This window comes from Sceloporus undulatus, chromosome 3 (genome assembly GCF_019175285.1).
Source record: "Sceloporus undulatus isolate JIND9_A2432 ecotype Alabama chromosome 3, SceUnd_v1.1, whole genome shotgun sequence".
In the NCBI taxonomy this organism is placed as follows: domain Eukaryota; kingdom Metazoa; phylum Chordata; class Lepidosauria; order Squamata; family Phrynosomatidae; genus Sceloporus; species Sceloporus undulatus.
In genome coordinates, this window is record NC_056524.1 from 40630751 (window position 1) to 40653163 (window position 22413).

At 42.0% G+C, this 22413-nt stretch overlaps 1 protein-coding gene across 1 annotated transcript in view; it reads right to left on the reverse strand.

Annotated features, from left to right (window-relative positions):
• GAP43 (growth associated protein 43) overlaps positions 1-22413 on the reverse strand; it is a 98521-nt gene that overhangs the window by 45789 nt on the left and 30319 nt on the right. The window contains exon 2 of the mRNA XM_042456025.1: positions 7309-7921. Within this exon, the coding sequence (XP_042311959.1) occupies positions 7309-7921 (613 nt within the window). The remainder of the gene's footprint in view (positions 1-7308; positions 7922-22413) is intronic.

The window sequence follows — 22413 nt, forward strand, 5'->3', positions numbered from 1 at the left end:
GAAACATTTTATCCTTTGAAAATATAACTGCCATATTGTAAAGTAACAGCAATATTTTTTTAAATTATATTTTTACCATTAAACTTTGCAAAGTAGGTTCTAAAAGACCTTCTCATCCACATATGACTTGTCATGCTACATCTTCTGGTCCTTACAGAACCAAGTGTTTGAAATGCAATTCTGCTGCAAGTCTAGACTGCATCAATGGGAGTGAAGTGTTCAGATTGAGGGAAGTCATAATATTATTCTATTCTGCTTTGGCCAGACCTCACCTGGACCACAGCTTAGGAAGGCTATTGGCAAGCTGGAAGGCGTTGGAAGGAAGGTGACCCAGATCCAAAATACACTGCCAAAATAATCAAGTTTGAGGTCGCTTTAACTGCCCTGGTTCACTGCTAGGGAATCCTGTAGGAATTGACAGAGAAGGCTAAATGTTTCACAGAACTACAGTTCACAGAATTCCCTAGCATTGAGCCAGGGCAGTTAAAGCGGATTATTTCTGCAGTGTGTTTTGGACCCCAGTAGCTATGTTTAACTTGCAGAAGAGAATGCTGAGAGTTGATACAATAGTAATATTTGAATGACTGAAGGGATTTCATAAGATGGAGCAAGCTTGTTTTCTGCTGCTCCAAACACTAGAACACAAATGAATGGGTCCAAATTATATTTAAAAAGAAAGTATTTCACAGGGATGAACTTCTTGATAGTAACAAAGAAGATTATCACACCAGCACTTATTGTGGGGTAAGCACTGGTAAATCACCTCTAAAATGTTGAGGAAGCAGCACAGGCTCACACGGCCCGGGGGGGGGGGGTCTTCTCTTCCCCCTCACCCCAGGAGTTTCACTTGGGAAAATTCAAACTCGGGCCTCAGTAACTAACCCCCCTGGGCCATGTGAGCCTGTGCTTTTTGGTGAGAAAAGAGGAGGAGGGGACCTCTTCCCCATTGGAGGGAGGGGAGTTTGGGGCCAGGGGCAGGACCAAGGAGAAGGCCCCCCTCCATCTGCCTCCTGCCTCCCCTCCCCTCCCTCCAGGCAGTGAAGGAAGGAAGAAGGGAAAGAGGGAAGAAGGAAGGGATGGAACGGGAAGTATGGGTCCTCCTCCTCCTCCTCCTCATTCTCCGGGGTTCCCTTCTGACTGGTCTGTCCCCTCAGCAGAAGCCACCAAAGGTTGCTACACTCTGGTCTGTCAGGGGTTTCCTAGTTTCTCCTTGTTCTTCCTCCTCATTCCTCCAACAGCTTCAGTACAGCCCCCTCTGGGCTCCCTTTGCTACCGCTGCCATCAGAGGGGCCCCTGGTCCCACCTGCCTGCTGCTCAAACTCACAGGGTGCCCCTAAAAGCTGTCCTCCATGACCCCCACCAGCCTGGATCCTACGCCTTAGGTAGGAAAGCATGGAGGGAGAGGACCAGGAGGAATCGCCCCAGAGGAGACCCGAGGAGGAGGAGGGATGCTTCAGGAGCACCTACTGCTCTCCTCTGCTGCTTCCTCCTCCTCTACCTTCCTGGTGGTCCCTGGCCAGGCTGCCCCAAGAAATGGAGAGGAGCCCCTTCAGTTTTGTGTGGAGGGAAGGGAGGGGAAGAGCGAGGCAGAGGGACCAGGCAAGGAAATGGATCTGGGAAGATTTGAATTGTCATGGCTGCCTCCTCCTTTTCCTCCTCTACCCCCTAAACGCCTCTTCCTTTCTCCTCCTCCTCCCTCCTCCTCTTCCTTCCTTCCTCCTCTTCCTCTCTCACCACCACCCTGCCCTGAGGCTGCCCCTTCTTCCTTCCTCCTTGTCTTCCTCTGCCTTCCCCGAGATCAAGCTTGCTGTCTGCGGATGCTGAAATATGCAGATGTAAAGTCCACGGATACGGAAGGCCTACTGTAATAAACCAAATTATTGGATAATGAAAACATCATACTGGCCACTCAACTATCCTTTTATGTGTTCGTTCTGAGACTCACCTGGTACAAAATACCAGAGGAACTTTGGTATAAAATAAGTCCACTATAAGCACAGTGTGACTTATAAGTTGCATGCAGCCCCAAAACCTTTTATGTGCCCCTGTATAAATTTATTCATTTTTTCAAAAAATGAAGCCAATCTTCAAATAGCAGCAAGGGAAAGCTCTTCAATTTCCCACTCTCTCAAGCCCTTTCTCTTTCCAATACTTACTCTTAAAGGCGCTACAAGATCCCTTTGCATACCCTTTTCAATAAAATACATAAAACTAAAATGTTGAAAGTAAAAGAAACTAAGAACATGAAACTAAAATGTTGAGTATCGAGACTGAGTGTCTGGCCCAGGCCTAAAGAACTGAAAGGTCACATAAGTATTATAAATGGAAAATTAATATTCATTCTTTCTTTTGTTTTTTTCCCTAGATACTGTATCCTTCATAAAATGACTGCAAGGGCCCACAATATGGCATGTTGAGTAAATGCAGACAATTTTTGTCCCTATCCTTGTTTCAATAATTCTGTGAAATGTTCAGCCCATGTTAGTTTAGCACTAATTAGGCTAGGCAAATATCAATTTTTGTTCAGCTTCATTCCAAGCAAAAATTAAATTTCCCACTAATAGCTCAATCAAGTTAATCAATGTTGCACTAATACTGTCAAATGTGTTTTAATATAATCAGTCCACTTGTATAATATGCCACTTTTTATATTCATTTTCTCTCTTTTTTTTAACATTAGCTTTCTCTTTTTTTCACTATTCAATGAATACATTTTAAAAGTGTTCAGTTCATGGATGAATGAATCTTTCAATTTTAGTTGCTCTGTGTATCTATTTTTTTTAATGTGGAGTTACTTTTAGTACATTTTTGTATAATTTTGTGATTTTATTAAACATTTGCAAGAAATTGTATGAAGATTTCTCTCAAAATACACATTTTTACACATATTTGTCTAATGTACCGTATTTTCTGGCGTATAAGATGACTGGGCATATAAGACGACTCCCAACATTTCCAATTAAAATGTAGAGTTTGGGATGTACTCACCGTATAAAACTACCCCTCTTCCAACGCACATCAAATAAAAATTTAAAAAATCAGATTTGATTTCAATATGGTAATTTAAATTCAAATGCTTATGACATGCAGGTACTTAGCAGGAAACCTTGTTGTATACAAGGCCTGCTTGGATTGGTCAGTTCTCCCTGCTTGCCCAGTGTTCCCTGTCTCCAACACTGTCAGAGTGGTAGCTGCTTTCATACGATCGCCACATATGGCGGGGATGCGGCCACGGCCATTTTTGAGCTCCCCCCACTATATGCGGCGACTGCAGATTCTCCAGTCCAGCTCAGAAGTTTCAGCACCTGCCCTATAATATGACACCTGGCATATAAGATGACCCCTGACTTTTGAGAAGATTTTCCTGGGTTAAAAAGTAGTCTTATACACCAGAACATACAGTATGTTTTTTGCAAGCAACATTTCCTCCTATATTGTATTTGTAACATTGTTTTCATAATATACTTCCCTTGATACAGGCATTTTAACACACATTTTAAATTAGAAAATTGTGCAGCATTTCAAATTCTGCAAAAGCACATATACTGAGGCATAACTGCATTTTGTTTTATCAGTGCAGAAAATTTGAGTTTACATTATTGTAAAAATGTGAACCAAATGAATCCCACCTGTTTTCCTAATTCAGAAACCATCAGCTAGTGTTGGCTGAAACAGTTATATCAAGTGGAATATTAAGATGCTGAATCAGCCACATGAAATGGGCATGTTCTCCAGCCTGACATGTGCTCTGTTCAAAGAGCTTGCAATGCAGGAAGAGCCCTGCACATTCAGATCAACTGGGCAGCAATTGTTAAGGGTTCCAGAGGCCAGATTAGTTGCCACCACTAAGAGGGCCTTCTCCATCTCAGCCCCCAGCCTCTGGAACGCGCTGCCCTTTGAGCTCCGCTCAGCCGCCTCCCTTACCCAGTTTAGGAAGGGGTTTAAAACATTCTTGTTCGAGCAAGCTTACCCGACTCCCTGACCCCTAAAGTATTCTCTCCTCGCCCCCTTCGTCAGCATGTCAAGCTGGCACAAATTGTGGTGCTTATTGTTTTATTGTAAAAGGTTTTTAATGCTATGTTTTGATGTTTTTATATTGCTGTATTGTTGTATGTATGTTGGAAACTGCCTTGGTCTTATAAAGGCGGTATATAAATAAACTTTTACTTACTTACTTACTTGTCAGTATTAAAAAGAACCATGGAAATTTCATTTAAAATACCTCCCGATATTTTGTCTTCCCAGAACCATCAAAATTGACTGCTGTTTCTGTCAACTCTTCACTTTCTGTGGTCTCTGCTGAACAGAATATTTTTGTGAACCAATTCTAACGAATAAAGCAGAGACTGATTCTCTGGGTTTATTCTTACGTTGTTCTTGTTTATTTTAGTTATCCTTGCAGAACACTTCCATAAAGACAGTTTTTTGATGGGAAAAAATTCACATGAAGATATTGCCATGTCATATACTTTACTAAGGGCCTTTATTCACTATATAGCGAAATGCATTAGTGTGGTGCTTATTGTTGTTGTCATGTGCCTTCAAGTCAACTTTGACTTAAAGCAATTCTATCCTAGGATTTTCTTGGGTGCATTTAATTAGAGGAGGGTTGCCATTGCCTTCTTGTATACCTAAAATACTGTGATTTAGAGCAAATTTCCATGGCTGAGCAAGGATCTGAACCCTGGTCTCCTGGAGTTCTTGTGCCTTCAAGTTACTTCTGAATTATGACAACCCTAAAGTGAATCTATTATGGAGTTTTACTGGCAAATTTATTCCAAGGGGGTTTGCCTTTGCCTTTGCCTTAGGCAGAGAGAGTGTGATTTACCCAAGGTCACCCACTGGGTTTCCATGGCCGAATTGGTATTTGAACCCCGGCCTGGTAAAACACCCAAACTACTACACCATACTGATTCACTGTTCAACCATATTCTCCAACATTTCACAGATGAAACCTGGACCGCATGTGTCCAAGCAGCACCTGGAAGGTCAAGTTGGAAAAAGTTATTAATTAGAAAGTGCACATAAGTTCAATGAGACTGCAGCAGTTTGCTTTTGCATGGGAATATGGGAAAGGGCAAAATTCTGCCCCTTCTCCCTCCCCCCCCCCCCCAAATCTCACTAAGTTAATTGAGTGCAAACTACTTTTCCACTTTAAAATCAGTTTACAACAATGGAAGTAAGTGTGAACAAATGAGGAAAGTAGAAGGTGGAGAGTAAAACTGGGAGATTTTTAAAGCACCTGAAAAAGTGAGATGACAGAGGTTTAACAGGAACTGTCCCTGCCAAATCAGGATAATGATCCAACATTATACCATACTGACTTAAAAATGTGTGATCTTTACACATGATCTATATATGACGCTGCACATTATAATTGACACATATCAGAGCTGCCGTGCTTGCTTTAGATGCTGCTGCAATGGCAGTAAGTCAAACTTCTTTGCTAATTCATAAAACAGTACTGAAATACTGAATTCATGAATGCTTTGATATATTTGAGAATCGAGCATCTGTACCCAATGTTAGACATCCCATTTGCTTTAGCACAATTCCACTGAGCTTAATAGGACTGCATGGAGTTAATGAGAGTTGCAGCCTCTCTCATCATGAAAATTCATTATATATTCCACAAGCATTTTTACTACCATTCTCCCTTCCTTTTCCTCATACAAATCAAGAGAATTCCAGATTCTGCTCAAAATAAGTTTTTATGGCAACAGAATTGTGAAAAACAACTGTACATATGACCTATGAACTGAAACCAATTACTAGAGTAAACCAGGTGAATCAGTTGAATTTACATGCAGGTTGACATACCATTCTACAGTTGATTCAATTGGTCTATTACAGTCAGGACTAGCAATTGAAGGCCAGTTCACATGTCATTGCTTATTTGGCTCATCCCACTGAAAGTTTTGTCTTACTGCTTTTATGTTAGAGGAGACATTACTCTCTCATGAGATTTACAGACCCTTTTGGCAGAAACTGATTCAAAATCATTCTTGGCTAATCTCCATCAAAGTCCTTTGAAATAAAGCCAATGAAAGCATTACCCAAGGAGAATGTTATCGTTTTTCTGTTTTTGCCTACTCTTCAGATTCTCTGAGAGCTCTAGATCTTTTATTGTTTGATTATCACCATTTCAAATGTTTATCACCATTTCAAATTAGCATCCCCCAAATCCAGGGTACACAGATATTTACCAATAAAGAGGCCACAAAGCATGGGATGTGTGGTCTGACAGTCTTTATCCCTTCCTGCACTACATATCTAGATTGTTTTTATTTCAGTTTGTCACATTTCATTTTGAATTCTTGATATTGGTGTTGAAAATCCTATCAGAACTTTGAGGTGTTCATTCTCTCACCCCCACCCTGACTATAATTGTTCCTAGAGAGAGATAATGACTAATCCACTTCTGTATATTACACACACACACAATTCTCATTTTCATCTCAGGTTTGACAACTTTTGCAGGTTATCCCACACTAAAGCCTTTGGGCCTGCCTCACTCTTACACAATAAACTTCCAACTGATAATAAAACTATTTCGATGTTATTAATGGCACAACCTCTTATTTCAGCAGTGATGAGTATACATTTCTCTGCAACTGGAATGACTAACTTGTGTTATTTTAATCATTTTAGAGTACAGCTAAGTGGCCAGAAATATTGTCATAAGCAGGTAACCATCTTCGAATAACATGTCTCAATAGCTATAAACCAGGACATTACATACAAAGAGGGAAATGATTTTCATACAGTGTTTGAAACATATCCCTCACAAAGTTTAAATAAGAGCTGCTTTTCCCTATGAGTGAACCCCGCTTGTGAACTTGGCAGGAAGGAGTGCACACTTTGCTCACAGAGTGCCCAAATCAAGGTGACCAGATCTCCTCCCTTTCCAGAACATGCCCTACATTCAACCCTCTGTTCAAGAAGAATTTCAAAATATCCTCCATTTTGAGCATGACTAAGAAGCATAAATTGACATTTATATGAGTGTTTCTAGCTTTTATTTGGTAACGTCTTACATTTTTCTTGACTGTCCTACATTTTGTGGTGCCTTGTCTTTCTTTGTGGTTATGACATCTGGCCCAAATGGTTGATCCTATCATAGAACTTTATTGCTGAGATTTATTCCTGTCTTCCACTCAGAACAGATGGATGCCTGTTCTAGTCCTCATCAAAGCTGCGACTGTTTCCATAAAAAAGCCATTACTAGGTTTTCTCATTCCATGTATCCCACCCTAGTCTCACCAGTCCATACCAGGTCATGTTTCTTCCTCAACAATATTACCATACCTGTCTTCTCTTCGGTTTGGCTACTCTCTGCCGTCTCTGCTTGGGGCTGTGCTGTTGCCTTGGCAGTAGCATCCTCTGCAGCAGTAGGTGTAACGACAGTGGTGACAGTGTCAGGCACATCGGCTTGTTTAGGTTCCTCCTTGACTTGGGCTTCCTCGGCCTTCAAGGATGGTGAATTATCAGTGGAAGCTTTAGTGGCACTTTCTGTTTCGGTGGCAGCAGGAGTGGGCTTTTCCTCCAACAGGGCAGCAGGACTAGTGGCTTTGGGGGCAGGTTGTTCTGAACCAATGTCAGCTGTGCCCTCCCCCTGCTTCTCATCTGCTGGGGTACTTCCCCCTTTCTTGCCATCTGCAGGCAGTGCATTCTCAGTTGGAGCAGCTTCTGTAATAGCAGGTTTGCCATCTGTGAGACCATTGGCAAGGACTTCTTCCTTCTTCTCACCAGCTTCAACATCATTAGTTTGGGCATCTCCCTTCTTCTCTCCCTTGAGCTTTTTCCTTGTTATGTGTCCACGGAAGCTAGCCTGAATTTTGATGGCTGCCTTATGAGCTTTATCTTCCGGTTTGATGCCATCTTGTTCAATCTTTTGGTCAATGTCATCATTTTTTTCAACCTTACAAAGGAAAAAATAGAAAAAATTTAAAAAATCTCTCAAAGCAAACATATCCATTGTATGCTGGTTAGATGTCTTGGGCAGCACGTTGCAAGAGATACATTAGTGTACTGAGAATAAAAGGGTTACCAAGACTTTCCTGTTCTTTGTTTGTTGTACTTGGTACAATAATGAAAGTTCATAACTATGCAAACATCCTACCAGTTCATGATCAAATAAAAAATCCAAGTCCAAGGTGTCACTTCTATCTCATATTTCATGTGCTAAGTCAACTTCGTATGTACTGTATAAACATCTTACAATTTAACCTAAAAAGAAATCCAAACTGAAACATTTCACAGATAGGAAAAAAGAAGTATTTCTATCATAGTAACATAAAGAAGAGAGATACCAGTACTTCCTAAGCGGCAATCCTATACTCACTTACCTGGGAGAAAGTCCCATGAAAGTCAATGTATTGAATTCTTCTGTTATTCTCCTTAAAAAATACCAGTGATGCCTGTGTTCTTTTCGGTCACACTCTTATGCACCTTTGTTTAGGAGTAAGAGACTAAACAGACCAGCCAAAAGGGCCAACATCGGGGTGGAGTGGGGGAGTGGTGGCTGTACGCCACACAGCCCAACTCTGCCACCAGCTGCTGTCACTCTGCTCACTCGACCAGACAGCGGGCAGTGTTGTGGTGCTCCAGCGGTGTGGTAACTACACGCCGCATACCCCAAAGAGTGCTGAAAAGTGCCACCACAGCGGCAAGGCCACCCATTTTGCTGCTTCTTTTTGGCCTGGAAAAATGCTAGATTAGGGTGCGGCATGCAGTTGCCATGGCCCTGATCTGGCACTCAAACAAGTGGCATGACGCTGCTCCTTTGGGGCTGTCTGTTTAGGCCCTAAGTCCCATTAAATAAGATGGGACATTCATCTGAGTAAACATGGGGCTGATCATCAACAGGGTTCCTGCTGATTTCTGAAGTATCACACTTTTGATGGAAAATGTGGGATTGCAGAAATCAGTGGAATTTCTGTATCACATGCCAGGAGTTCTCATGTTATAAACAGATTAAATTTCTAGGTTTTATTCTGCTGTTTGATATATATTTTATGATGCCAAAACTGCTCTAGCATGGGGGTAATAGCTAGACAAGTGCCCATTCTTGTAGCTTACATTAAAGATTTTATCACTTAACATCAAGCAATAATCCACCATGCATGATTATTTATAATTAAGTACTGTTAAATTAAATGAATTTTACTCCCCAGTAATCAAGCACAGGATCAGGCTGACTGACATATTAGCCAAAGCATTGCCCCAATTTTGTTTGCACTTTTAGGGATGTGGTATATTGAAGATTTTCTAACTGTGATAGATGAAGGAACTTCTATTAAGTGTTGACATCTTATTTCTTAACTTTGTGGCTAACAAATAAGACAATTTTACTTCAAAGGAAATGCTTTCTACACTTATTTATTCATCATTTCCACCTCAGGCTATAATCTCATGTGCATTTTTTTGAAACTAAATCCTACTGAATGGGGGAGGAGAAGAAACCTCTGAGAATAAATGCTTAGGAATGCACTGTATGAATGTTCATATTTTACAAAAGTTTTATGATTCTCTAATTTAAAAAATTCTGGGGCTTCTCCTTTCTCTTCCCACTGAGCTTCACTCCACGTCTACCATCTCTTAAGGCATTTTCAAGGGAAGTAGGTGAATGCCACAGCCTGTTTCTGACAAAATGTATTTAAGGAGCAGCGAGGGCACACCCCCAAGGTGTCACCTGGTGCAGTCCACACACCCCTAGTGATTCCACTGAGTACAGAAATCTTGAGTGCTGAACTAGGACACTAGGAGACCAGGGTTGAAATTCCCACTCAGCCATGGAGACCTAGTAGATGACCTTGGGCAAGTCACACTGTCTCAGCCTCAGAGGAAGGCAAGGGTAAACCCCCTTTGAACAAATCCTGCCAAGAAATCCCCATGGTCACCTTATGGTCACCGTAACTTACAACTTCCTTCAAGGCACACAACAACAAAAGCAATCTTGAAGACAAAGTTTATAGCACTAGATAAAAGGTGGAAATGCATAACAGAAATTCCAGTATAAGGAATGTATCCTTTTGTCTCCCTTTAATTATATAAATAAAAACCTTGGTAGCTTAGTCAAGGTAAAAAGTAATGGTAAATGTCTCCCTTGACATGAATGTCTTGTTGAAACCAACTTTAGGGGGCAGTGCTCATCTCCAATACTAAGCCAAAAAGCCAGTGTTGTCCAAAGATGATTCAGTGATCATGTGGCCATGATGACTGCACGGATTGCTGTTATCTTCATCTACTTGCATTTGCATGCATTTGAACTGCTAGTTTGGCAGAAGCTGGGAGTAATGATGGAAGCGTGTCCCATCACACAGCATAGCCTCCAACTGCCAACCTTCTGACCTTATGGCCGTCAGAATTGGTGTCTTAAATGGTAAGCCACCACATTCCTTATTCAAGGTAAAAAGGGCCTGTATATTATATGGTGTTTATCAGAATCCTTTGCTGTTAGTGTTTTATAATTTAATAAACTTCCTCTACCTCTGGGCACTTATTTGCCCAATAATACTTTTTGACTGTTAAATGCAAGAGGACCACTCCTATCCACTCTTATTGCCTTCACTTCTTCTGTCCCCAAATACAGTTATCAATCCATATCCACAGACTCTGAATCCATGGATTCAACCATCCATGGTTTGAAAATATCCCTCCAAAAATGCAAGAAGCAAACCTTGATGTTGCCATTTTATATATGCAATCCCCAATTTTACCACCCCCTTATTTATAATGGGAATTGAACCTCCACTGATTTTTTGGTATTTATGGGGAGGAGGGTCCTGGAATCAAACCTCAGCAGATCCCAAGGGCCTGCTGTAGTATGATAGCTAGACCTTTTCTGGTGAGGAGATGTTCTACTGTTCTTTATCATCAATTCAAGGCTGTTGTAATTTGTCCTGTGACTGACCAAACTACAGCATTAACCTAAGTTATGTTTATCGTATTTTGAAAAGCAACAAAGAAGACGTACGTACATACTGACTGTGACTGACTCTCTGTGACTGACTGTCAAACTGTGACTGACTCTCACTTTCATTACTCCTAGTTGTGACTCTAGCTGTGATAATTGTTACTAGAAATATTCCTAACAACCTTTTTTAAATAACAACAATTTTGCTTTTGCTTTCCGCCTTCCCTTCTTCTTCCAACAGCTGCCACATCTGTTTCACCAAGCTGCTCTGTTCTTTCATCCCTACACAGCTGAAGACTCCCTCACTTGCCTCATTCAGCTAGCTCTCTTTCCCCCTCCAAATCTGTCTCTTTTGCCCACCCACCCCCATCCCTGGGTCTGTCTTTGAGTCTGAGTATCTCTCTCTTTCATTCTCTCTATATATCTCTGTATCTCTTGTGCAAGCTCTCCAAGCTTTCTGCCAAGAGAGCCTCTGTCCCTTCTCCTAGCACAGCTCTTGGAGCATTGAGAAGGCAGCATCAGGAGGTAGGAGACAAAGCAGCAGCAGATATTTTAACATTCCTCCCAGACAGAAATTTTAGTTCTGAAAAAGAGGGCACATCCATGAAAAGGAGCAAACAGAACTCCACCTAATTTGAGATATCCAGCCTTCTTCTGTCAGACCAGGGATGCAATTTGAACTATGCCTAAGTGCCACTGAGCTCAGTAAAAATGCTTAGTATTGCACAGCATGAATGTTCAGATTTCACACAGAGCACATATTGCACACTTTGTATTTTGAAAGGGAGTCAGGAGACAGACCTCTATTTGGTAGATCCTGGCCAGTACCATTTTAAAATTAACGTGAAGAGCAGATTGAGGAAGCACACATATCCCAATCCACGGGCTTCCTCACTATGGCAAAATGTTCTATCTTTCTATTCAGATTATGAGAACTATTTCTAAATATGCACCTTTATATCCAAATTAGCACATACAAATATAATGCAAAGCTGTGCCTTCTTTTCTAGCTGTGAGTAAGTACCCTTCTTTACCCATCCAATTATAAATAATTGGCAATCAACTCTAGATTGCTTGTTTCATTTCTCTCAACCTCTGGAATTCCACTTTGACACCTGTTGCAATTATGTTCACCCTCTGAAGGTAGGTGATGTCTAACAAGATAACCAGAGTGGTCTAGTAGTTTGATTATTGGGCTTGGACTCCTGAAGACCAGGGTTCAAATCCCTCATCAGCCATAGAAATTCATTGGGTGACCTCAAAATCACACTCTCTCAGCCTACGAGGAATAGAATGGCAACATACTCTGCTGAAATGTTGCCATGAAAAGCCTATAATGGGGTTGTCATAAGTCAGAGTCAACTTGAAGAAACCTAACAACAATTATGTCTGACCTGGGTCACACTCCCTTCTGAAATCAGGCGGGTGGTGACAGTGAGTCTTGCAGTGCCATCAATTTCAGGAATTCCACCTCCAGAAAAGGTGCACCTGGCTCCATCCTTGTTTCCTTTTCATACCAGATGAAACTATGTTTTTAGAGTGATGGATGAGGTTTTATTCTCGCATTTCATCTTATTTTATAGTTCCATTATGCCTTGTTTTACCATGATTTTTATGGCTCACTAATGTAAGTGTTGATTTTAATGTTCTGTTCTACACCACTCTGCAAGCACTGCTGAAGAGTGGCTTTAAATATGCTAAATAAATTGAATGACCAGAATTTATTTCTCTCAGTAATATGTTATTGCCTTGAAATATATCCCTTCTACCCTCAGGAGATTTATTTATCAAAGAAGTGCCTTTAACTTTGTATTAAAATGACCTATAGTAGGCACTGACAGCACATGTCTAAGGCAAGGCATAAGCCATCTTCAAGCACTAAATTGATTTAAGTATTTCCTGGCTAGGGCTTAAATGCCTGATAAGCTCTGTTCTGACTTTTACTCATGAACAAATGTCATCTTTTAGGTTTCTTTTCAATCTGATGTACATATTTCTCTTCTCTTAGTAATCCACCAGCCCATGGATTGGACATGCTGATGAGAGCATGCCATCCTATTAATATTGTAATCAGGTAATTAGTAAAGACTCACAGCAAAGCAGAAGGAAGCTTTGAATGTGATGAGTGGGGCTGGGGCTGGAAGACCACAGCAAAGGAATACATGCTTTTCATCTAGAAAATCCAAGTCTTTAACCCTGGCATCACCAGTGAAAAGGATTCTGTAGCACCTAGTAGGAAAGACTTCTGCATAGAACTTAAAGAACTGCTGCCAGTCTAAATTGGCAATAATGGGCTTGAATGGTAACTTGGGGCCTGTACAGATGAGGAGAAAGAGGTGGCCAGAGGCCTCCCCTTTCTCCCTTGGATCGTTACCATGGAGACCGCTCACCATAAGCACCCTGGCACGGCACTGTGCCATCCCTCGTGTGCCACGCGGTTTGGACGTGGCACATGAGGCACGTCATCATGGCATGCCACGTGTGAACAGCAGTGCTCCAAAATGGCACCCGCAGCATGTGGTAGGGCTCGGGAGCATGTGGATGCTCTGCTCTCCCAAGCCCTACTTTTGGCCCCAGGCCGGTGCAAAGTGCCGGTCTGTACTGGACCATAGTCTGGGCTGTTGGTTCTTCCTAAAACAACAGAGAGGAGGATAAAGAGTAGCAAGCCAGTAGGGTTCCTTCAGAATCGATGTAATATGGCTTTACCTTGATTCTAGATAAACCAGCCACATGCTAGCCGGCTTTATATTACAGTAGTTGAAAAAGCTTCAGACCATTTTCAAGGCTAGTCCCACATATAATGCATTACAGTATTCCCTCCTAGATTTTACCAGAACATAGATTGTCATGGCCATGCTATTACTGTCCAGGAAAAAGTACAGTTGAACCAACTCAAGTTGAACCTGAAGCTGGTTAAAGGAAGACACCAAAGCCACCTGGGTCTCTGATCAAAATGTTAGATTAAAAGCAGCTCCAAACTGTATATCGCCCCATACCGACAGGCCAAAGTAAAGCTGCTTTGGGTCACTTTTGAGGTATGATATTTAAATGATGGCTGCATCTAAAGAGTCCGGAAGCCGCACCAAAGCCACGTTCCAGTCCTAAGGACTGGAACATGGCTTTGGTGCAGCTTCCGGACTCTTAGGGCGCATGCATCATTTAAACAGCATACCTCCAAAATGACCCAAAGCAGCTTTATTTTGGCCTGTCTGTACAGGCCCTATGCCCCTGGAAATACAACCACATTCTGAACACCTAATTCCTGGACTTAGAAACCAACAACTCATAGGGCTGCCCTTAGGGACCCTTTCACACTATACAATGAAAGCACTATGTTCCTCTTCAACTGCAATGGATGCATCCTAAAGAATCCTGGAATTTTTAATTTGGGAAGGCACTTGAATTCTGTAGGTGAAAATTCTAAATACCCCTCCTTAAACTGAAAATCCCAAGATCCCATAGGACAGAGCCATGGCAGTTAAAGTGGAATATGCTATACTTGTGTAATGTGACTGCGCCCCTTCATTTTTATGGGATCTCATTCAGGCCACTATGGGCCAGGCCAGGCAGCTTCACTGGCTGTCAAAGAAAATAGAATTGGGTACCACCTGCATAACAATATCCAAATACCTTCCCAGTGACTACAGATGAGGGAGATAAGAAATGTAGTTTTGGAGCTACATGCAACCCACCTTCTAGTAAAACACAGTTGCTCCAGATAGTGAAAAAGGAGTGAATGGCAGCTTCCAGGACTATCAATTCTCCTTTTAAAGTACTGGCAAGAGATTCCTGAACTATTTAAAATCTTACAAAACAAAACAAAAACAAAAACTTGGTTTTCAGACTAGAAGGTCTTCTAGCCACTTAGGAAGTTTAGGTCTTTGCAGCCCCTGGAGAGTCCAAGAGGCAGACAATTGGATCCCTAACATACTAGTTAAAAAGCATGGAGAGGAGGGACAACTTTAAATGATGCCACACCTCAAATGCCATGGGGTTGAGCAAAAATTCTTCAACATACTTGCTGAAAACTGATCCTGAAGATAAGAGTAAAACCACCCCAGATGGTGTGCCAGCAGGTGTATTTGTACTAGCTTTTTCAGTTTGTACTTTAATGTTTCCTCACAGCAAGAGCATGGTTCTGCATTTCCCCTCTGTCACTGCTGAACTAGGGGCTGTCAACTGCTACCTGCCAGCATCTTTGGAACAAACACTGCTGAATCTGACTAAATTTATCTCAGAGTGACTGTTTCTTCCCACTATCTGAAAATTGTGTGATACACTTTACCGGTGGTGGCGTGATACTGGTGGAAAGACAAGGAAAGGATATAGATCTATATTTTCCAAAGGCTTCTCACATCAGCCTCACTGAGTGAACAAGCAATAGCCTTTTCTCCCTCACCAAGAAGTTGGAGGCAGGGGAAAGAACCACACCTGCCTTCACCTAGGGATGGAAAAATATTTGGAAATATTTGGAAAATGGTTGAAAAACATGCTTCTAGAATGTGTGTGTGTGTGTGTGTGGCGGGACAACCTCTGATGAGGAGAATTCTGAACTAATAGGAATCTTCACAATTTGCAACTTATTCTGTGCAAAATTTGGTTGAGGGGTGTTTGCTTAGAAAATAGACTTTTCCATGCAGGAAACAGCATTTGCTGCAAGAAATTAATATTTCTATAACTAAGAATATCTCCACATATATCTTAGAAAATGCTGTTTTCTACAGAAAGAATACTTTCCACAAAAAACTCGTGTATGAATTTTGCATAGAATAAGTTCCTACTATAGCATTGTCTCCATAGGAAACACCACTTTCTGTGCAGGACTCAGCATTTCTGCACAGAAAATAATATAATAAAATAATATAATTTCATTCACACATATACATTATCTCTAAGCCTAACACTCATCTCAGTATGAGTTTTTATGGAATACAATCCACTTTCTCAGATGCTCCAAGATCAGGCTAAAATAATTAGTCTTCAAGGTATCACAAGGATCCTTTCCCCCTTTCAATTTACCAGGAAATCTTGTGGGCATAGACTAAAGCTGGTGAGTTCCTGGGGATTTGGGAGAAGGAGAACTAGGAGAAAAAATTCATTTGGTGTGCACTTCAGTACAAACAGAGCTATTCACACTTCCCAAATTAAAGCGTGGAACAGAATATAATTATCTTTTATTTTTCACACTTCTCTGAATGTTCTGATGTAATTAAATGACTTTTTTAAAAGCATAGAAAAATGCATACTTTGGGGGAAATGGCATACAAAAAGGCATATGTTAGGGGGAAGTGGTTGCAAAAATGTGCTTTGTGGAAATGGCATACAAAAAGTGTTAAGATATTGTGTTGACTAATTTTTTAAAAAAATAACACATGGAGGTAGAAACTGACAGAAAGAAGTAGTTCTTTAAAATATGGACATTACCAAAAGCAAATAAGGAAGGTTCATCCATCTTTAAGATTAGTAACCCACACATTATCTTCATATGTGTTCTATATCTTTTAGCCCACTGGAGCGCTAACGAACTGGTACTGGTGATACCAAAATCCCATGTTCTCATAGTTTGGAAAAGCTGGTTTAGCAAATTCGTGAACATAAAATAGTAATTTAATAATCTCAGATGTGAGTCCAAGGTCCAAAACACACTGCAGAAATAATCCAGTTTGAGATCGCTTTAACTGCCCTGGCTCAGTGCTAGGGAATCCTGGGGACTGTGGTTTGTCATGGCACTAGAGCTCTCTGACAGAAAAGGCTAAATGTCTCACATAACTACAGTTCCCAGAATTCCCTAGCACTGAGCCAGGACAGTTAAAGCTGTCTCAAACTGGATTATTTCTGCAGTGTGTTTTGGACCAAAGTGAATTAAATAATGGTCTGTACATACTCCATATTTACTATATCAGAAGACTCCTCAGTACAAAAATTGTCAATCACACTCCCCCCCCCCACACACACACACACACAACTTTTCTTTAAATAATCACTCACTTAAGACTTTCAAAAAGAATCTTAAACTTTTTAAGATGATACTTTAGGGGCTGGAAGTGTAAAAAAGAAAAAGAAAAAAGAAATCTAAAGAAAGAAAAAAAGAAAGAAAAACCCTTGGATGGAAAAATCTGTAATTTCATATACTGAGTTTTTCCAGCCCTAAAAGGGAAGGTCACTATTGATCTTCTTTGAGGCAAAAACTCATTACATATATTCTCTAGAGTCCTTTCTGCTCTCCATTGGAAGAAAACAGCAATCTCTGTTCTTCTTGTGTATTATCCCATCTATCTCTACCAAAATAACTTGTGCTTTGCTTTGTTGCCCAAAGTACTGGATTCACACTATTCACCCAGTTTTCTGACCTACACTCTACAATTTCTTTCATCTTACTTTTTTGCTGCTCTTTCTTGTTCATGGAGTATGTGTATCAAAGCCAATGATTACTTATCAAAAATTCCCCAGTTGCAATCTCCATTTTGCCATCATCTCTTCCACATCAGAATCTCTTGAGTGTACCTGCATTGTTCCACATCCTGAAATGCAGAAATAATTTCCAGTCTATTTCCATTGTCTTCCCTATGTTATATTAAGAAAGCACAGGGCACTGGAGCATGACATCCCTGCTATCAGTAGTTAATTCAAGATCAGCGGGGGAAGGCATCACTGTGTTTCAATGTCAGGTAGTACTAGAGAGAATTGAAGATAATCAGGACCATCCTCCCTCAAATTAGGAATGGAGGACAATATCATTTTCTATTTATCATTCCTCAAATATGAAGGAGAATGAGTCTCTTATTTCCACCCTCTAGAAGGGAGACTAGACAGATATAGTCTATGCATTCGTCCTCCACCTCAGAAGGGGGGGAAAAGTGATTTACTTGTTGGAAAATTCCAGCATTCTCTTTCATCCTCTGTCTTGCTGTTTGAGCAATTGGGGTTTAGCAAGGATAGAATTTCCTGCATGTGAAATTCTTCTAGTTATTGTTTTCTGGTTATTTTTCTTTTCCTAGACTTTGAAATGTATGGTCATAAATATCTTTTGGGTATCTAAATGCATTGGGTCTTTGTTATACACAGGGGATCCGTTCTGGACCCCCCCCCCGTGGATCGCGCAAAAAGCCGCGGAGGCTGCAGGGATCCCATTTGTCCCAATGGCGCCCCTGCCCGCGCGCCATTGGGACAAAAGTTCCTTCTCCATCCCCTCCTTCCCCCCCCCCTGCCTCCCTCCCCTCCCCTTCCCCTTACTTACCTCACTTTCTCGTCGCAGCGGCTTGGCTTCTGCCGCCGCCGCTGTGGGGGTAGCTGGGTGGCGGTGGCGTGGCGGAGGCCAAGCCTTGGCTTCTCACCGCCACCGTGAAAGGGCGCGATGGCGGTGCTGGAGGCCTCTTGGCCCCCCAGCACCGCCACCGGGCCTTTCCCACGGCGGACGAGGAAGCAGGCTGCTGCGCTGAGGCCTCAAGGCCTCCGGCGCCAGCATCCAGCCTCCTCCAGGCCTCCGCCGCGCGGAAGGGCCGGATACCGGTGCTGGAGGCCAAGAGGGCCCCAGCACCGACACCCGCCCTTCCATGGCGCTGAGGAGGCCAGGTGACGGTGCCGGAGGCCTTGAAGGCCTCTGGTGATGCTGCCCTCCGCGCCTCCCTTCCCCACCCAGTGCCTTTTTTTGGAAGAGGAGGCACGGAGGGCAGCAGCACCAGAGGCTTCAAGCCTCCAGCGCCAGCGCCTGGCCTCCTTGCCGCAGCGGTGGAGGCCTGGAGGAGGCTGGATGCCGCGTGGGAGGCCTTGAAGGCCTCTGGCGCGCAGCCCTGCTTCCTCGCCACCACCGCAGGAACCCGTGGCGGTGCTGTTGGGGGCCAATAGGCCTCCAGCACCGCTATCGCGCCCATTCTCGGCGGTGGCGAGAAAGCCGAGGCTTGGCCTCCGCCGCCGCCGCTGCTACCCAGCTACCCCCGCAGCGGCGGCGGCAGAGGCCAAGCCGCTGCGCCGAGAAAGTGAAGGTAAGTAAGGGGAAGGGGAGGCAAGGAGGGAAGGGAGGAGAAGGAAATTGTTCCCAATGGCGGCGCGCGTGCACGCACGCCGCCATTGGGGACAATTTCCCGATTTGCCATCCGCGGATGCTCAAATCCACGGATGGAAATCCGTGTATAAGGAGGGTCAACTGTAACTAGATAATGTGATCTGGGAAACTTCCTAGGAGTTAATAAAATGGGAGGAATTTCTCTTAAATTCGAATGAAAAGAAAGTGGGGCCAGAACACATTTACTTAAAGTCTCTAGTTTCACGCAATTACATGAATACACATTGCATTCGAACTGCCTCCGCATTGCCCAAAAATAGTATGCCATTGCCCAAATGTGCGTGTGGCAGTCTATCACGTAATAACGTGAAACCACATGATTGCATTCGGACTGACTTCCCATTGCCTTAATTTGTGTGCAGTGGGTTATCACGCAATAACTTTAAACCCCATGATTGAGTTCAGATTGCCATCGGATTATACTTCCAATTCCCCTTTTCTGATAAACTTTCTAGGTTCTCTGGTCATATAAAGCCTCCCCCCTTCCCAGTCTCACTTCTCATCTCCATTATTCTCCATTTCCAGATCTCTTCCTCATCTTAACTTCTCCATTAACAAGATGGTGAGTTAATGACTGGTGATCTTTCTTTTACCTAATATTTTCATTAGCTAGTTAAGATGTAGGCTCTCTGCATGCAAATGCAAATGTAAAAGCCATTAGTAAATTATTTTAGGTTTGTATTCTGAAACTGCCTGCTTTGTTTATTTTGAGTCAGCTTCAGTTCAAAGGAAGTAACTCCAATTGAGTCTTACTTGTTATAAGGCCAGCTTTCTTTATAATTAAAGATCAAAGTTGGATGGGGAGTCTACATTTATAATTCCTGTTTGGACCATGGGCACAGCTTCACATCCAAATAATCTATGCACAGAAAAGCTATGCTTTGTCTACAATGGCTAGACAAGATAAAAAAAAAGAGCAAAGCCAACATTTGACTTACTTTTGTTATTTCGTTTATTTAAAAGTGTGGAGATACACATAAGCAAATGCGCATATAGCCCAATGGCTCAGTGATGTTGTGGGATACAAATAATTGGTGTAATAACTAGGTTTTTCCATACCAGTCATAAATTCCTCCATAATCTTTCTATAAGAGAAAATCAAAGGGGTAATGTGTAAAACCTAGAGACAACTGATATTCAGTGGCTCAGAAATGTAAAAGCAAAATAGTCTGTCAACTGTACCTACTGAGCTAGCAGGACATAGACCTGTGAAGTGGGGCCAGGGGAAATTTTCACACTTTCTAAGGCGTGGAAACAATTTAGCACCAGAAACAGTTTCGCTTAACCCAGCTATATAGTGTGAAGGCACCAGGACAGAATAAGATAGCAGCTTCTATCCCTGCCATTCTGCAGCACAATAATGGGATTCTTATATGTCAGAACTGTGTAGTTATCATGCGTGGACCATAATAAAAAAAAATAGGGGAGAGAGATCAGTTCTCCTCCCAAAGAAACAGCAACTGCCTATATCTCTGAGAGATGGATAGTCTAGTTTTTGTTTTCAATGGTTTAAAGCCAATTTAGGAAGAAGGACCGCAGTCCTCAAGATATTCAAAATTAATTACTCCCTTTAAAATAGGACTGCTCATTGGGAATGAGTATCTCATTCTAAGGTCTTATCATTGATTTTGCATTACTGACAAGACACTCACAACACAACAAAATAAAAAAACACAAAAGAGTGATATCTGTATTGCCAACCAAAATGCAAAAAAAAAAAAAAGCATCATGCAAGCTTTCAACACTTCACAAGCTTCCTCATCAGGCAAAGATGTTAAAATCATACAGGACAAAGGGCACTAAAAAGCCAGGTAAAAATATTCAACTCCATTAACAAAAATATAACTTCCTTTGAGATCCAGCAGCCCCGGAATATGTGAAGCTTACTACTCCTTTCTTAAGGAGAGAATATTGCCTAAGGAACATTCTCTGCCTAAGAAAGGAGCAGTTAGCTTTGTATGGGTCAAAGACAGATGGATTGCAAGGGATGTTACTTTTCGGTTGCTAAAGGGATTTTAAATTTTGGGACTTGACAGACGAGCAGCTCCATGCTACCCGTCTTTGCCCCACATTGTTGCCGCAGCAACCAAAGGGCATGGCAATGATGTGCCCCCTCTCGATAGCAAAAAGAAGCTGCTGAAAGCAACTTCCTGGAAGGGGTGTGATTGGTGCGCTTGCGCGCCCCGATCGCATCATTTCCAGCCAGCACAGTTTGGGCGCTGCACCACACTCATGCCATCATGGTGCTGTCCGTGTAGATGGCAGTGAGCAATTATGGCTGCCTCCTCGTGGACTAGGGCTTCTGGGCATATAAATACCCAGCTTCATCTAGCCCTAGTTCACCAGGAGGATGCCGCTAATCGCCCATTTGTGCTGGGCCTTTATTACCTATCTTTTACTGCCTTTTGTACCTGGTCCTTGTTAGGAAATGACATGTATGTGACCACAAGATAGAGCTGTAGCAGAACCTATTACAGTTCCAGTGGCAGTTGACAGTTGACACTTGCATTATGGAATGTTGATGCTGTCAGTCCTTCTGAGAGAGTGTCAGTTATGACAGTTGGTGTTAGAGTAACTGCCTCTCTGTTTTTGTTATGGTTGTTTGGTTGGCAAAGTAATTTATTTATTAAAACCCTCGTGTAGAGTGAAGGCTTGAAGTTTTCTTGTCGTTATTTCTCAAGCCAGGAGCTTAAGGCCATTTGCAGTGGTGAAGGAATATTTTTCCTTCTTGGCCTGAATACCTTTGCAGACATCTCTTCAGATTCCTTCTCCCTGGGGTCCTGTCAACGTAGTTCAACTCTGTTGGTGGTCATGGTGGACACAGCGTGTCTTTCCATGTCCTAACAGTCCTGGCATGGCCAAGAAAGAGTTGCTTATCCACAATACCATCTTAACGGACAACATAGTATCATCAAATACAGAAAGTAATAATAATAATAATAATAATAATAATAATAATAATAATAATACAATTTATTCATATTTCCCGCTTCTCCCTTCAGATCGAAGCAGGATTTCAACAGTAGAAACATCATAAAATTCATAGATAATAGAAAATACATCAATCAAAATGAAAAATAAAATAAAAAGGGGAAGAGTTGTTAAAGTGTTGCTGACAGTTGTAAGAATGGAGTCATCATATTCAGATGTTCAAAATCAGATTAGAGGAGATCCATTGGATAGGCCCGCCGGAAGAGATCCGTCTTCAATGCCCACTTGAAGGCTTCCAAAGAAGGTATAAAACAGATCTCTTCTGGTAAGTTGTTCCAAAGTCTAGTAGGCCTGTGACTCTAACATCTTCACTTTTTTTTCCTCCCTTGTATTTTTTTTTTAATATTGCCGTATGAAGAAGCCAATAAAGCTTCAAATGGTTGCATGGTGCAATTTCTGCATTTTGGTAGGCCAATAAAGGTATCACTCTTTAGTGGGTTTT